This window comes from Pelophylax lessonae (assembly GCF_965119305.1).
Source record: "Pelophylax lessonae genome assembly, chromosome: 2".
NCBI lineage: Eukaryota > Metazoa > Chordata > Amphibia > Anura > Ranidae > Pelophylax > Pelophylax lessonae.
The window spans coordinates 295,874,780-295,892,019 of NC_138769.1; the positions used below are offsets into that span (position 1 = coordinate 295,874,780).

At 39.0% G+C, this 17,240-nt stretch overlaps 1 protein-coding gene across 1 annotated transcript in view; it reads left to right on the forward strand.

The window, feature by feature from the left end:
* Nucleotides 1–5,834, forward strand: part of BRPF3 (bromodomain and PHD finger containing 3) — a 67,159-nt gene extending 61,325 nt beyond the window's left edge. The window contains exons 9-13 of the mRNA XM_082245613.1: nucleotides 1,928–2,021; nucleotides 2,103–2,182; nucleotides 3,172–3,266; nucleotides 3,355–3,512; nucleotides 5,066–5,834. Of these exons, the coding sequence (XP_082101739.1) occupies nucleotides 1,928–2,021; nucleotides 2,103–2,182; nucleotides 3,172–3,266; nucleotides 3,355–3,512; nucleotides 5,066–5,252 (614 nt within the window). The 3' untranslated portion in view covers nucleotides 5,253–5,834. The remainder of the gene's footprint in view (nucleotides 1–1,927; nucleotides 2,022–2,102; nucleotides 2,183–3,171; nucleotides 3,267–3,354; nucleotides 3,513–5,065) is intronic.
* Nucleotides 5,835–17,240: the final 11,406 nt, after the last annotated feature.

Sequence of the window (17,240 nt, forward strand, 5' to 3'; positions counted from 1 at the left end):
TCCAGGTCATTCTGTAGGATATCTGCTTCATGCTGTGCAGTTATTGCCCTGCCCAATTTTGTGTCATCTGCGAAAACTGATAACGAACTACTGATTCCGTCCTCAATGCTGTTTATGAATAAATTGAACAAGGTTGGTCCCAGGACTGAGCCCTGGGGCACCCCGCTTACTACCTCAGACCAGTCTGAGTATGCGCTATTTATTACCACCCTTTGGACTCTGCCTTTTAGCCAGTTCCGTATCCAAGAGCAAACCCTGCTGTCGATACCTGCAGACCTTATTTTATAAATTAAGCGCTTGTGGGGAACTGTATCAAACGCCTTAGCGAAATCCAAGTACACCACATCCACTGGTCTGCCCCTATCTAGCTCACAGCTCACCTCCTCGTAGATCTTTGAGATTAAGTTATAATTTTGGAATGCGACCTGCTGCTTTTAATTCTCTGCATTCACACCTGAACGTAGCATCTTTGAGCGTTTTTGGCGCGTTTTTTTTTTTTTATGCACGTTTTTATACAGCATTTTTGAGCTTTGTTTTTTTTTTTTTTTCTATTAGCCAATAGAGAAAACTATCACCTGTTGCATCATTTTTTTTTTTGCTAGGTTCTTCAGCTTTTTAAGCTTTGCTATCAGGTTTTATTTCTTTTTATATTATGAACTAAACACCCTAACGCAAAATAAATTATTAATAATTATAATAAAATATTTATTTTTTGTTTAGTCTTGGAGTTTTATTATTTTATTAATAATAATAATAATATATATATATTTTTTAAGTTAGGGGTAATTATATATTGTATATATTTTATATATTAATGAAGATTTTTCATTATTTGTGTATTTATTTTACATTTTATTTATATAGTTTTTTACATTTTTTTTTAATTTGATCAGAAAATCACTTGACAACAAACGCGCAAACCGTGCGCTTCCTTTCATTTAAAGGAATAAGCTCCAGAATATTTTTGAGCTTCAGGCGTTTGGCTTCAGGCAACTTGAGATAGAGTAGAGATGTGAACTAACTCCACAGAGTACTGTAATTGTTTTTTTTTTTTTTTTCTGCTCCAGCGTTTTGGAGCTGGAGCTTCAAGCTACAAAATGCTGAGGTGTGAATGAGAGAATCTTTTTGGGAAAGAAAAAAACAAACAAACCTGGTATACTTACCTGCTCTGTGCATTGATTTTGCACAAAGCATCCCCGATCCTCTACTTTTTGGGTTCCCCGTCTGCAGTCCTGGCCTTTCCCCCTTACTGAGTGCCTTCAATAACAAGCCTTTCTTGCTCTGGGGGCACTCGAGCAGGCTCACTCCTGAGCTCCCCGCTTTCTCCTCATTGGCTCACTGGCTGTGAATGGCAAAGAGGAGAAAGATCTGACCGAGCTGCTGCTCTCATGCTTTTTGCTGGATCAAGATGGGCTCAGGTGAGCATAAGTAGAAGCTGGGTGGGGGGGAGCTGCACCCAGATATTTTTTTTTTTACGTTAATGCGTAAATGCATCACGATAAACCTTGAGCCTTTAGGCATACAAACAGAAGATCGCAAGCTTTCTTCTTCCATACGGTCCCATCCATTATCCTTTCTTCATTTCTCTTTCCCACTGTACAGATATTTGAAATGTTACTGGTTAAGCTATGTCTTAATATGCAGATTGTTTTCCAACCCTCCTGTTTATTATTCACCGTTGAACACTAACAAAAATAGTGCTGAAAAACTTGCCTATAAGCAGCTCCGGCTTTCTTCATTTTCCCAATCCATAATAGATTCTTCCTTCTTACAGCTGTAGTAAGGGACTAGATTTGCGCAAGTCCGAGGCAACCAAATATTGATTTGGGCACAAGCTGTAAATTAGGATAACTTTTTTAAATTATTAATAATTATTAAATTAAAAATGCTAAATCTGTTTTCATTTCTGTTTTTCATACTTTCATAGAAGTTGCCAATGGGTTTACAACACATACAGAAAGTGGTTTAGATTCCGACAGCAGCTCTGAGCTATATAGGGAACCAACTTTATATTCCAATGGGTACGTGATGTCCTTTGTTTTCTCAGCTTGTATTACTGTGTACAGGACCACATAATAACTCCTCTTTTTCAAACTTTATAGGAAAATGACTCCTCTAGGAAAACCTGCCCTCTCACATCTGCCCCTGCTTGGAGCTATGAATGGTGATTATGCCACTCGAGGTGAGGAGATTCTAGGACTTCTGCTGTTTTTGTATGTTGAATTATAATACTGTTTGTCTGTTACCATGATAGAATTTGTAAATTATATTGATGATGATCATGGTATTAGAAAAACAGTTGTTACCGAAAACAGAGGTCTGATTCCATAATCGTGAGAGAAAACCATTATCGTATTGAAATCTAGTTTCAACACCAGGCTCCTCCCCTAGTATTGCCTTTTTTGCGTGTTTACTTTCTCTTCTATTTCTACAGTCAGTCACTAAATGGGGCTTCCTTCTGGGGATGCTTTCGAACCATACATAGAGTGGTTTCAGCTAGGTTTAATGGTACTCCAGCTTAAATGAAGAATTGTGCAATGTCCCCTCTGATTTTGTTGAGAGAAATTTGTGATGTGGCACAAATAAAGGGGTGGGCTGTAGGGAGCACAAATGTGGGAGTATTTGTTTGTATTAGGGTGGTAGTAGCAGTGATTTCTAGTAGTTTCCCCAGTGTGACCATCTACAGTAGCATATCTGCAGCCTGACCATCTCTTGTAGCATGCCCAAAGTCTCTGAACATTGTGGTGTTACATTTGTTGCATATTATGAGAGACCTTTGAATGTCATGGGCTGTACCACCATTTTTATTAAGTTGACCACCGCTGTTTTAGAGTAAAGGTGACTATAAAATTAACCGACATTTTGTAAACTATTTAAGATTACTGGGTCCTGGGAGGTAATGGCAAGTAGTCAAGTGTGCTCATTATTAACAGAAAAATATTGTCATTAACAGAGCCCAAACATGCCCCCTGTGTACAGTTTCTATCCTTAAGCTAGATTTATAACAGGTCCAAGACTCAAAAAAAAAAAAAAGATGGGTGAGTGTATTTTCCTGCCATTTATTCTGAGGGAGACATTTGTTCATTTATAGGTAGCCATAGGGTGCACCACAAGTGAAGTCTTTGCTATATAATCTTTCTCTTAGCACATATACTACATCTGTCTCTGCAGAAAGCCTCTTGATGTCCTTTGATAGTTCCGTAGAACTGAAGCCTCTCCAGTTAGTATGGGCTAAGTGTCGTGGATACCCTTCCTACCCTGCCTTGGTATGTGGCAGTCCTCAATTAAGGAATATGATAGCTGTTGGAACAAGTTTATTTGCCTAGGATTTTATTCCTGTTTTCTATTATATAGATCATTGATCCAAATATGCCAAGGGAGGGTTTACTTCACAATGGCATACCTATTCCTGTTCCACCTATGGACGTTCTTAGGCTTGGAGAGCAGCGACGACTTGAGAATGTTGGGCAACAACTCTTTCTAGTTTTATTTTTTGACAACAAAAGAACGTGGTGAGCCATGTGATCTTTTAATTCTCTTAGCATGTTTTGCATACTATTGGGGCTTTGCATACTATTGGGGCATTGTTTATTTCATTATTTTTGAAAGGCACCCCAATGTACCACAACACACCTCAAATACATGTAGTACACCACAGAACACAATCTGGTGCTCTGCAAAAAAAAGTTCAGCATATCTAAAATGTTCCTGTTCAGTTATTATTCTGTATATATTGATATAGTTCAACCGCATGGGTCTTCTAAAATATGTGAAGTGTTAAAGTAGGGTAAGTAGAAAATAAACATTACTAATTTCTTTTCAGAGCCACCATTGAAACCTGCTTAGACAATCTATTTCCAGAGGGAACAAGGGGCATTTTACTAGATTTAGTAGAGATAAATGGGGAAAAATTAAGCTCCCTGAAAATATTACTGTATCCTAGACTTTACGAGAATGAACTAGAGAGGGTTGTATGGTCATGGGTCATAGGTGTGTTGGTAACCAGAGTAAAGAAGAGACCGCAATATGATCACCTTCAGTTGTGTCCACAGGGATCCAGAAAGGAGTTTCACGGCTAGCGTGGAGTAGTGCAAATGGAGAAACGTGCGCTACTTCATAGCACCTTTCGTAATAGTGCAATTCCCATGCTGCCATTTAACTTATGGCATATAAAGTGGTTATATTCACCTTGGTTTGTGTAGAGCTCCATATAAATTACAGTATTATATTTTTGCAGAGCTTGAAAGGCAGAAGGGGAAGGAGAAGGGGTCATCACCTAAGGATACTACCAAAAAAACTGGGGTTTTAACCCCTTATATGGGGTTATAAGGGTACACTTCGGGGGGGGGGGGGGGCATGCTCCCAGGAAAGCTTTTGCCAGTGTCAAATCAACTGAAAGTAGCGGCATATAACCAATGGTTCAAAAAACAACTCCTGTGTCCTGTACTGTACAATTAGAATAGTGAAAGATGAAAAATTAAAAGGAAGAAAACACCTAAAAATAAACTAAGACAGCCACCAACTGCAATTTATTTTTCTTGGTTTTAGTCACTGTATGCAAATGATACTAATATATGCAAATCTGGGCATTCCACATGTAGGAGAGAGAATGGTTAGCTTGTTTAGAAAAATGAATAACGCATATCCCTCTATAGTGTGTGGACTTGCCTCAGTCTAAGGCAACTAGTCTGCTCTCTTCTTCCTCTGTTTGTTATCAGTAGGAGTCACTGACAGATTATGCGTACGCTACAGAATCTTTGGGGACGGCCCACCCCTGGAACCGATTGACAACCTCAGCTGTGTATGCTGCTCAGGTCTCGGATTACACTCAGCTATCCTCTGTTGTGCAGTGTGTGACTTCAAATCCCCGCCCCTGCTTCCTGATGCTCAAAAATGCTTTGCACTTTGAATAGTGCAGATAATCAAGTACAACTTATGTAGGAATATTTGTTTCATCTCTGTGTGTCACCTGAGGCTAGTCACTTCAGTGGGTATATATAAGGTCTTACAGCCACTTTAAATGTTATTTTTATAGCTAATGTGGTATTATTTCTCTTGGCTTTAGGCAGTGGCTTCCCAGTGACAAGCTTTTACCTTTGGGAGTTGAGGATACTGTTGACAAGCTGAAAATGCTGGAAGGCCGAAAGCCAAGCATTCGCAAGTCTGTACAGGTGGCTTATGATCGAGCTATGACCCATTTGAATCGTGTTGGGGGTAGCCACCCATTTATTACCACAAACTACCTATACTAATTCCTTTTAAATCCGTAATGGAAGATGTTGCACTTTCCAACAGTAGATTATATTCTGAATCTCGGTAGTAATTTTTGAATTGTACTGTTTGAAGTTCTTCATCTTACTGCCTAAGAGGACAATAAGCATTTAAGATAGTGAGCGTTATATCTGTTGATTGTGCCAAATCAAACTGATCCAAGCATGTTGTTTTCAACCCTACACCCACATATGGGAAACAAAATGATAGAGGTTTTTATATTTTTTTCACTTGTGTGCTGTTGGTATGAATTAGAAGCTGACCAATATGTGTAATTTGATTTGCTTTCATTTTAGCTTTTAGACATGACATAAAAGATCTACCCACTTTAGAAGTCAAATAATTAGTGTATTTTGAGTCTTAGAGATAATTGGGTTTTATTTCTGTTTTGGGAACTTATAACATTTAAAGAGTTATGGCTGGTTCCAGCAAGCTAAAAATAATAGCTTATTAAACAAAAGAATTTATTAAATGTAATTGATACTTTTATATATCAGTAATAATGTTTAAAGATTATATCTAAATTATAATTGAGAAATGAATACATAGTTTTCAGATGTTTTTGTCCTGTGGTTTTGCTGAGTATTTAGAAAGATATTTTATCAATATCACAAAGTTAGTGGCTTCAACTTCAAAAATACCAGTCTTGGGTGGTGGAAAAACTTTCTTTGAAATTGTTAGGCCACCAAAAACTTATATTTTAGTATTGGATAGTTGCTGCTAGGTTTAATCAACCATTCTCTCTTAGGGTAGTCTATTGGTTCTCCGCTTCACCTTCTATTACAGGACGTTCTCACATTTCCCATTAATTTTTATTCTTTAAGATTTTTTCAGGGTCTCTGAAACTTTTCATGCTAAAGAAGTGAGACTTCCTGGCTGTGGTGCTACAGTTCGGGATCTCCAGGAAAGAGCCTTCAGAAATAGAATCCCCAAAAGAAAGCTAAGTTGGTAAATGAACATGCCAACAATACTATACCATATACCAAATATCAGTTTTGGGTAGACTGTTTAAACCGTATTTACTTACGTCCTATGCTGTGTTAGGTATATTTGTGATGGGGGAAGGCAGTTTAGAGCCTAGTCTGTGCATAGTCTTGTAGTTTGTTTAGAGCTACATGATTTAAACTGAATCTTGTATATGTGCCACGTAAGGTTCTACGCCATATACATAGCCGTTCTGTTTTTAGCAAACCAAGAAGCAGTTTGCATAAAATCAGAAATTGAGTGCAATAAAATGTACCTTTCTGTCTTTTAAACATATGTCTATTTTCATAACTGTATAAATATCTTTGGAAAGATAAAATGCAGTGAACATGGCTTTGTGTTATTTCAGCTTTTTAGGGATTCAGTGTAAAGAACAAGCCTTTGTTGTCTATTTTAGTCGGTTTAAATTCTTCTTTAATGCAGATTGATTTCTATATTCTGTCTGTGACATGGTATAGAAGACCTGACTACAAGGCTTTGGCAATCATGTTCATGCATGTGGCTGTTCTACATTATTATTTCCATAGGATTAGGCAAACATATATGTGTGATTTTTAGTCAGGGAAAGTGGTGGGCGGGGACCCTTATCATTGACAAATTCCTAGAGAATAAAATTGCTTGTCTGTCTTGTTCATTGAGGGACACAGATAGATGACTGCTACCTACAGAAGGATTTTGCCACTGGCAAACAAAACAATGTCCAAAATAATCCCTCCCACTCCCAGCATACCTCAGTTTTTTTTTTTTTTTTGCTAGTGTCCTAGAAGGATGGGCATCTTTTCTGTACTGAAAAGTGTTTTTCTCTTTTTATTTTATTTAATTTATTTTTTTGATTCGTTTTTTTTCTTCATTTAACTTTTTCTTGCTTGAGATGGTCTCTATACGCAGCTATCTGGATCAGTGTGTCCTCAGCAGGAAGTTTGGAGGCAGTACCTGAACCCAGTCCAGTGCACCTAGCCAGAAATATGTTCCTAGGGCACTTGACTCCTCATTGATACGCTTTCCAGACCTCAGTGTACTGTTAGCCATAGAATGGAGAGAGATAGCACCGCTCAGACTAGTCAAAGTCCATGAGTTAGGGTGGGTGCTGAACCTCGGCTCGCCACCAGGAGAAGCATGAAAGAAGAAAATGGTCACACGCCACCACGGAATCCAATGAAGAAAAGTTCCTTTATTCACATAAGTGGTACAAGGTACAGCAGGGTAGGACAGTAGACGCGTTTCATACGACTGCTACGTGCTTGTTCACTACCAGTAATAGTGAACAAGCACGTAGCAGTCGTGTGAAACATGTCCCTGTTGTACCTTGTATCACTTATGTGAATAAAGGAACTTTTCTTCATTGGATTTAGTGGTGGTGTGTGACCATTTTCTTCTTTCATGCTGTTAGCCATAGAACAAGTTCCAGGTCCAGTGCCGTGCAACAGTCTCATAAGACTCTCACTTTTTGAGTAAGCTTCGTGGGCTGAGCCTCGGGAGTTCTCTAACTATCTTGTACAAATATTTTATTAAGTGTATTTCCATGTATATATTAATACATATAACAAACGCGTCAAATCAGGAAAATTCGGAAACCTATGGGAGTTGCCTTACTATCAAGACTGTTGGGTGTTCCATTATCCCTATTTTTAGTTGGTTTACCCCATGGTCAACTTAGTTTAGGGAAGGGTTGCCTGCGTTTCTCTTCCCATCATTCAGTGTGAAATAGCGGCTTCCCTTAACTGCTCCTAGTCCCAGGCAGATTTGGTACTCCACCTGGTCAGACTCCTGGCAGATGCTCCATGGGCTGTCTCAGAGATTCAAGATCTTCTGTCCCAACCGTCCCTTAGTTTACCATGTTTCTACTTTTTTTTGGTCTTCCTTTTTTTAAGTGTCCAAATCCTTCTGTATTCTAATGTATAATGCAATTGTCTCTTAGGCCCCATTAACATCTGTGCGTTCCAGAAACATACAAAAATGTTGTATTGCACTGTCATTAATTGTTAGTGGCACTTCAAACACAGCTAGGAAACGCTGTAAAACGCACAAACTGAAATGCAGCAAAAAGCTCAGTAAGCTACCTTGCTGTGTTGCTTGTGAGGCAGTCCATTCAAGTGAATGGACTGCCCTGTACTGTCATGTAAAAAAAGTAAAGCTTCTAGTCGATGCACTGTAATAGAAAAAGTAATGCTTCTTTTTTATGCATCAAAACATGATCACAGGCATTTTTATGCTCCATTTGTTTTGAGCTTCAAAGGGAAATAAGCACATCATGTCTGTGAGAACATTACTTTTAAGACTAGCATTATATGATTTTTTTTTTTTTTTAATTACAATTGTAGATTTAACCCCATACATGCCTTAGAGTAGCCCTTTGAAAAAAACTAAAGACGCTGCTTTTATCTATGTACTTTTTTTATTTTGTTTCTGTGCGTCTTTTTTTTTTTTTTTTTTCCATTCATTTAAACTAAAGTTTATCTTTAAAGAAGAACTCCAGGATTCTGCTATCTTTGCATTTACAGATCCCTCTCCCCGATCTCTACTAGATTGCTGAGAAAGTTGTAATGAAATGCAGTCATGTTACAGCAATTGCAGTCTTCTGATTGGGAGTGCTTGGGCCTGTGGGTGGTAACAAAAAGACACATCATCATTTCATGCTGCTGTAATGTTATACAATCATGCAAGGATCCCATGTCAATAAATTGAAAAGAACTGCCTACAGCCTTTGACATGTGTGTTTGACACACAAAAAGAGATGATGCTATGCCACAGTATGCAACTACACTTAGCAGGTAGGGATCCGGAAGGTAGTGTAGTCGCACGCTACTATGCAGACAGTCAAGCTGGCAGCTGCAACAGGTATTTTTCACTTCATCATAAACATTTCTAAACAGCGATTTGCACAAGGAGTTTAATGAGAAGTTTAGCAAGCCAAAGATTTTGATTATTTTTTTTAGTTTACAAACACTTTAGGTGTGTTACTAGAGGAATGTCATTAACCGCTTGCTGACCGTATAACTTTCACATATGGCGGCAAGGCTGCTCTCCTGCGCCAGGTCACGTACTAGGTATGTGATCTGGCACTTCCCAGTAGGGTGCGTGTTGCCGGCAACCTGACTCTAAACCTGACCTGATTATACACAGCAGATGCCGATCAGCGATGCCAGCCAATAGATGATCGTCGGGAAGATGCACAGGACAGGGTTCTATCTATGTTAACAAGGCAGAGCTCTGCCTTGTCAGTGGGGAAGTAATGCATTTTCTTTCCCTACAAAGCAGGGAATAAAATCCACTACTTCCCTTAGTAAAAGCACCTAACATAGTGCACCAAAACACTGGCTAGGCACACATTTAACTCTTTGATCACCCTAGATGCTTAACCCCTTCCCAGCCAGTGTCAGTACAGTGACAGTGCATATTTTTAGCACTGATTACTGTATTAGTGTCACTGGTTCCTAAAAAGTGTCAGTGTCCGATTGTCCGCTGCAATATCACAGTCCCGCTGTCAGGGGCGGATCCAGAGTCTAATCTCAAGAGGGGCACTGCCAGAAAATAAGTTGTTGCTTACAGAACTGTATTGCAAAACGAACTGCCACCCTCCCATGCATCAGGGCCCCAGAGCCCTTTCTTTATTACATCAGGGTCCCCACAGAGCCCCCCCCCTCACATCAGGGTCCCCACAGAGCCCCCCCTCACATCAGGGTCCCCACAGAGCCCCCCCTCACATCAGGGTCCCCACAGAGCCCCCCCTCACATCAGGGTCCCCACAGAGCCCCCCCTCACATCTAGGTCCCCACAGAGCCCCCTCCTCCCCTCACATGAGGGTCCCCAGAACTGCTCCTACTCACGTTTTTAGGCTGACACTCGATTCACTGTGCTAGCCTGGCCTGGAGTAGCTGGAGGGAGAAGATGGGTGGAGCTAACACTCCACTCAGCGCGCAGCAGAGGAGGAAGGAGGTTCCGCAGTGAATGCTGGGGCCTCGCTCTCCTCCTCCTCAGAGGACGTCACTAGTTGCTAGACGCTGGGCGGCGATAGCAACCAGTGCACTGCAGTATAGTAAGGTGACCAGATTTTTAAAATGAAATTCGGGGACATTTTTTTTTTATTGGCAAATGGTAAACTACTTTATAAGTATATTTTCCTCAAATTATATATGCAGTGTATGTGGGATGTGTTTATGGAATGATTGTATGAAATAAACGTTATTTCTCACATTTTGTTTATGAGATAACAAAAAAAAAGATACTTCTTAGAATTTTTTGGGCTAGGACTACCAAATGTTAAGAAGATAAGATAGAGAAAAAGCTTGGAGGAAGGGACGGGGTGGCAAAATTCAAAGCCAATCCGGGCGGCTCCAGACAATTTTTTTGAGGGTGCTATGGTGGTGCTTGAGGTAAAAGCAAGGGTGCTAATGCGGCGAGTGAAGCGCACACCTGCAAAAGGGAAGAAATATCGCAGAGCTGCGATGTGCAAATAGTGGTGATACCCCCTATATATAATCATAATAAAATGTACAATTGATGTGCATACTTTACATTTTATTATGATTTTTTATATATATATATATATATATATATATATATATGGGGGTCACCGCTATTTGCACATCACAGCTCTGCAATATTTCTTACCTTTTGCAGAGAGAGTGACACCATCACTACTATGTTCTATCACACTGGTTGATTAGCATCTCCGTTGTTGTATGTGGGGGATTTCACCATTATTTGCACATTGAAGCTCTGCAATTTCTCAAAATATTTTTGCAGAGGGGGTGGCACCATCACTACTATATTGTGATACATTGGTTGATTTGCACTAGATATTCATTCATAGGTTTTACCATTGCACGTATAAGTCCATTTGTACAATTTCACAGATAAATTGTAGGGCAGCGCTGCATTTTTTGCTTTTTAATGATTGGCATTAGATGAAGGAACCAGCTCACAAGATTCCTATTGCTTTTGAGATTTTTTTAGTTGCATGGTAGTTTTACTTTATTTGGTATGTCCTCTGTATATTGGTAACCACTGGCCCTGCATATTGGTGGTGTGCCCTGTATGCTGGTGTTATGTGCAGGGCTCGGGAGGACGCTATGTACAGGGTGCAGAGTTCAGGAGTGTGCTACATGGAGTGCACAGTTGTGAATTGGCTGATTCTCTTGAATAGACTGCATGACATGAGGGAGAGATAGTACAGAGGGAAAGTTCACGCGCTGATTGGCCACAGCCAATTAGTGGGTCAGGCGGATGCAATGTCTGTTGGGCACCCGTGATCGCTCTCCGTGGAGACAGAACGTCGGTCTGCCGATGCAAAAATGGCAGACCGCCGTTCTGTCAAGAGATAAACACAGGGATCCTGTGTTCCTCCTATTTAGGAACACAGTTTTCTGTGTTCATTCAGCAAGTCCATCCCCCACATAGTTAGAAAGCACCCCCTAGGGACATATTTAACCCTTTGATCGCCCCTGGTGTTAACCCCTTCCCTGCCAGTGTCATTAGTACAGTAGCAGTGCATATTTTTAGCACTGATTACTTTAGTAAGGTTACTGGTCCCCTCAAAAGTGTAAAAAATGTTAGTTAGGTGTCCCATCTGTCTGCTGCAATGTCGCAGTCCTGCTAAAAATCGCTAAACGCCACCATTACTAGTAAAAAAAAAATAAAAACTACATAAATCTTTCCCCTAGTTTGTAGACGCGAGAACTTTTGCACAAACCAGTCTATATACACTTATTTGGATTTTGCAGATTTTGCTTTTTGGGATTTTAGCAGAATACATATTTGCCTAAAATGATGAAAAAATTTGGATTTTTTTTTTATTGGGAATGTTTTATAGCAGAAAGTAAAAAATAGCTTTTTTTTTTTTTTCCAGAATTGTTGCTCTTTTTTTGTTTATAGCGCAAAAAATAAAAATCACACAGGTGATTGAATACCAACAAAAGAAAGCTCTATTTGTGAGGAAAAAATACATCAATTTTATTTTGGTACAGCATCGCACGGCCGCGCAATTGTTAAAGTAACGCAGTGCTGTATCTCAAAAAATGGCCTGTTCATTAAGGGGGTAAAACCTTCCGGTCCAGAAGTGGCTAAAGTAATATTACTGTCATATTGTATTTTTTGCCTCTAGAACTGCTGTATGGTGTATATATAACTTCAATGGTCTTCCAGATCATTTGTGTAAAATTTATGGAGACTTTGACAATCTGCAGTTGAGCAGGAGATAAAGCTTGGAAATGTATGCTAATTCTTAAAATAGATGCGTTTTTTATATATATATATATATATATATATATATATATATATATATATATATATATATATATATATATGTATATATATATATATGTGTGTGTGTGTGTGTGTGTGTGTGTGTGTGTGTGTGTGTGTGTGTATGTATGTATTTTTTTTTTTTTTAAATGTGCAACACAAATGAGACTACATGTGATTAATCTATTTCTGTTTTAAAGGTTGCACATAAATTTACTAAAAACAATCCTCATCCTCATTTATACTGTTGTTCCTGCAGGCTGTCTGCTTCATATATCTATAATCATGCACTACCTTTAAAAAAGTTTTATTTTCTCTTTAGATGTGCATTTGGTAAGGCTGTGTAAATTCTATTGTTTGTGCTGCTATGAGTATTTTAAGTAAAAAGTTTATATATTCACGCGTCTAGCCAGAGGTGTGCCTTCAAACCTCAATGTATGATTTGAGAAGCCATTATTTCTTCACGTTTGTCTTCAAGTGTTTAGAACCCTTGTGCTGGGATTTGTTTTACAAATGACAGGTGGGAAAAATCTTGGTCTTTATTCAATAAATTTACCTGAGCATAATTAAAGCACACCTCTATTAAAGTGTTAATAAACCCACAACAGTAATATCAGTCTGTATATGCAGTAATGCATGCTTGTTATACTCTGGAGCTTAAGGGGTTAATCCTGTGCATTGTGTAAAAAGACTGTTCAATCCTGTCTTCTCTGATCCTCCCCTTCTTCAACTGCCCTAAATCCCTCTCTTGCTAGAACAGAGCCTTGGGGGGCATTCTGCACATGATCAGTTTGTGTATTGCTAGAGAATATTTTCTTTTCTTTGGTGGGTACATGTGATCGGCACAGCGTCAATCAGCATTGTCCAGGCAGAGGGTCAGGGGTCATACAGCCTCATAGGACAGTCAGAGTAGAATGACAACTCCTCCTACAAGCTTTAACCAGATATAAAAGTCACAAGACTGCTATATACTGCTGATGAGAAAAGGTATTTAGCAGTTTATATTTACTGAAACTATTACATTTCCATGTACTGTGAGAGACCAAATATAGTAAAAGCAGGGTCCTTGGTTTAGTAACACTTAACTTTAGTAAGTTATAATTTAGGTGAATAAAATGGAACTCTGGTGAAAACTATAATGTGTAGAAGAGTTAGAACCTCTATCAGGTTTTAATGTCTGTGTCTCCCCCTTCAGTGGGGATAACGACCGCAACTGCAGCATTTTTATTTAGTAAAATGGGGAAGAGATGTTCACTTTTAGCTGGTGTTCTGCTTTAACCACTTTAGCCCCGGAGGATTTTCCTGCCTAATGTCCAGGCCACTTTTTGCAACTTGGCACTGCGCGACTTTAACTGACAATTGCGCGGTCATGCAAACCTGTCCCCAAACGAAATTTACGTCCTTTTTTTTCCCACAAACGGAGCTTTCTTTTGCTGGTATTTGATCACCTCTGCGCTTTTCATTTTTTGCGATATTAATTAAAAAAAAGAGCAAAACTTTTGCGAAAAAAAAATTGACATTTTCTAATTTGACAGTTAAAAAATATCCAATATATTCAATTTTTGTCAAATATTTAGGCCAAAATGTATTTAGCTTCATGTCTTTGACAAGATAATTCTCAATGAGCGTATTTTTAACCGTTTTAAGACCGGAAGATTTTACCCCATTCCTGACCAGGCTACATTTTGCAACTTGGCACTGTGTTACTTTAATGAACAATTGCGCGGTCGTGCGACGCTGTACCCAAATTAAATTTATGTCCTTTCCCCCCCCCCAAATAGAGCTTTCTTTTGGTGGTATTTGATCACCTGTGCGATTTTTGAAAAAAAGAGCGACAATTTTGAAAGAAAAAAAAAAAAAAAACATTTTCTACATTCTGATATATAACATTCCCAAAAAAACATTTATAAATCAAAATTTTTTAACATTTTAGGCCAATTTGTTTTCTGCTACATATTTTTGGTAAAAAAAAAAAAATCACAAGCGTATTTTGATTGGTTTGCGCAAAAGTTATTGCGTTTACTAACTACGGGAAAGATTTGTCATTTTTGTTTATTTTTTTTTACTAGTAATGGCGGCGATCTGCGATTTTTTTTTTTTTTTTCGATCTGTCTTCGACATTGTGGCAGACAGATCGGACCCCTAACTGACATTTTTGACACTTTTGGGGTACCAGTGACATTACTACAGTAATCCGTGCTATAAATATGCATTGTTACTGTAATAATAACACTGGCAGGGAAGGTATTAACTTTATTGGTGATCAAGGGGTTAAATGTATGCCTCATGCTTACTGATGTGTGTGTGGGGGGAGGGGGGTTGTGTGACAGAGACACAGATCGCAGGTTCAGCTATGCTGAATCCTGTAATCTGTCACTGTCTGTCACAGAGGAGATCCGCCCGCTTTGTTTACCGCCTCTCCTTCCCTAGCCTGACTCCTGATGTGTCTGAATACAGTGGGAGCGAGCGCCTAGAGAGGGGAGAGTCTATTGTGACATAGGTCTACGTCACCAGACCTTAACGAGCCACTTTGCCGCAGTAGCAGCACAGTGAGCAGTGGTAAAGTGGTTAAAGCAATTCTTTCTCACGTTAGATCATCTTTGCCCTTCTACAAGATGACCACCAAAGCTTATGGAGAATGCTAATAGCAAGTTATTGGGCATTTTTCAGCTCTGACAATTTGTGGTTCCAACTACAATCCCCACTGTACATGCATTCAGCTGTGATAATTTAAACCATTCTTCTTTTTTCCTATGGTCTTTGGTTAAAATGGAACCGCATCAAAAAATCTTTTCAATGGAAAGGGTTAGGTCAGGCTTTGTCATATTTGTTCACTTTTGAGGACATTTACACTTGCTTCTTCTATCAGTGACACCCAAGGCATTGCTTGAGTCTACCAGTTTTTTATCCATTTACATATTTCTTTGAGTACTCTGCCAAGTGCTATTGACAATGTCACTGAAGCTCTATCTAGTGATCTATCTAGCTATCTATATATCTAGCTATCTATATATCTAGAATATAATTCTAAAAAAGGTAAACAGGAAGTTCAGCTTATAATTCCTTCGGAGTCTGTGGCACAGAAAGTTGGACTAAATCTGTAAATCATCTTTTAGGGGGATCAATGCAACCCTTCCCCACTATCCTAGCTAAAAATGTTTTAAATGGGGTTGCATTTCAAAACATATTTTCAATGCATTCAAGGCATTTTGAGGGTCTAGTTGTAAAACTGTGCTATATGATATTCCCTGCTTTGTAAGCGTGCTAATTTCAGTATCAATTTTCCAATACTGTTATGCAGTACATTTATAAAAACTGCAGGAAATGAAAATGTTGCCCACTAATACGAGGGGTCTTCAAAACGTTTCCACACTTTTTTATATTTGACTTAATATTTTTTATATTTAAAAAAAAAAAAAGTGTGGAAACTTTTTGAAGAACCCTTGTACTTATCCGATTGTACTTATCCGATTCTATCTGCTTTTTTCCTAGAACTGATTTCTTTTCATGAATTCCCTTTCTTCATCTTCAAGTCCCATTTTTCAATATGGAAATAATGGACCTGTGTCAGTCACATGCACACAGCTACTGATCATATACTAATAGATTTTTGAACCTTCGTATGGGAATTATCACCGTATAATGTTCAAAAGTACTTAAAAATTGTTTTTGCTTTTGACAGTCTATTTTGACAGCCGATTTTGGATGAATAGATGAAAAAAAAAAAAATCACATTTACTGTTGGCAATTCATCTTCACTCCATCCTGCTCTCTTAGGATTTTCTTGTCTTTGTGGTAAACAAATTACTGTCAATTTTACCCTGGTAATGATTCAAATATTGAATGTTCCTGAACCAAATCCTTTATTTTCCAGATAAAAAAAAAAAAAAAATTTTTGAGAAGGAAGTTCCAGAGCAGGCATCGATCCAAAAGACAATTAACAACATTACACAGTGTTCAGTAGATAGAAAATAGTTTGCTATGATGTCTATCCCTTAACCAAAATACCGTATTAACCACTTGCCGACCGCCGCACGACTATCTACGGCGGCGGTCAGCCCCTCACAGGCAAAGTGACGTAGGGCTACGTCACTAGCTTGTGAGGGTCTAGGGAGCGAGCGCGCGCCGCCGGAGGCGCGCTCCCGCGTGGTCACGGACCCCCCCCCCGCGTGTGACCGGCGGACCCGATGTCCGCCGGCCACTCTGCGATCGGCGGGGGAGAGGGAGAAAGTCAGGCAGCTAGTGTAAACAAGCTGCCTGTCATTCTCCCCTCTGTATGAGAGATGATCATATGGATCTACTATGTAGATCCGTTGATCACTCTGCATACAGCTGAAGCTACAGCCAATCACAGTAAGAATCACGCCCCTAGGGACACACACAGCCCCTCCCTCTCAAATAAAGTTAACCCCTTCACTACCAGTGTATTTTTACAGTAACAGTGCATATATATATAGCACTGATTACTGTAGAAATGTCACTGGTAACCCCAGAAGTGTCAAAAATGTCAGTCAAGGGTCCGATCTGTCCGCCGCAATGTCGCAGTACCGCAAAATAAATCCCAGATCGCCGCCATTACGCGTTAAAAAAAAAAATGACAAAAATCTTTCCCTTAGTTAGTAAACGCAATAACTTTTGCGCAAACCAATCAAAATACGCTTTTTGCGATTTTTTTTTTTTTTTTTTTTTTTTTTTTTTTACCAAACATAGGTAGCATAAAACAAATTGGCCGAAAATGTTAA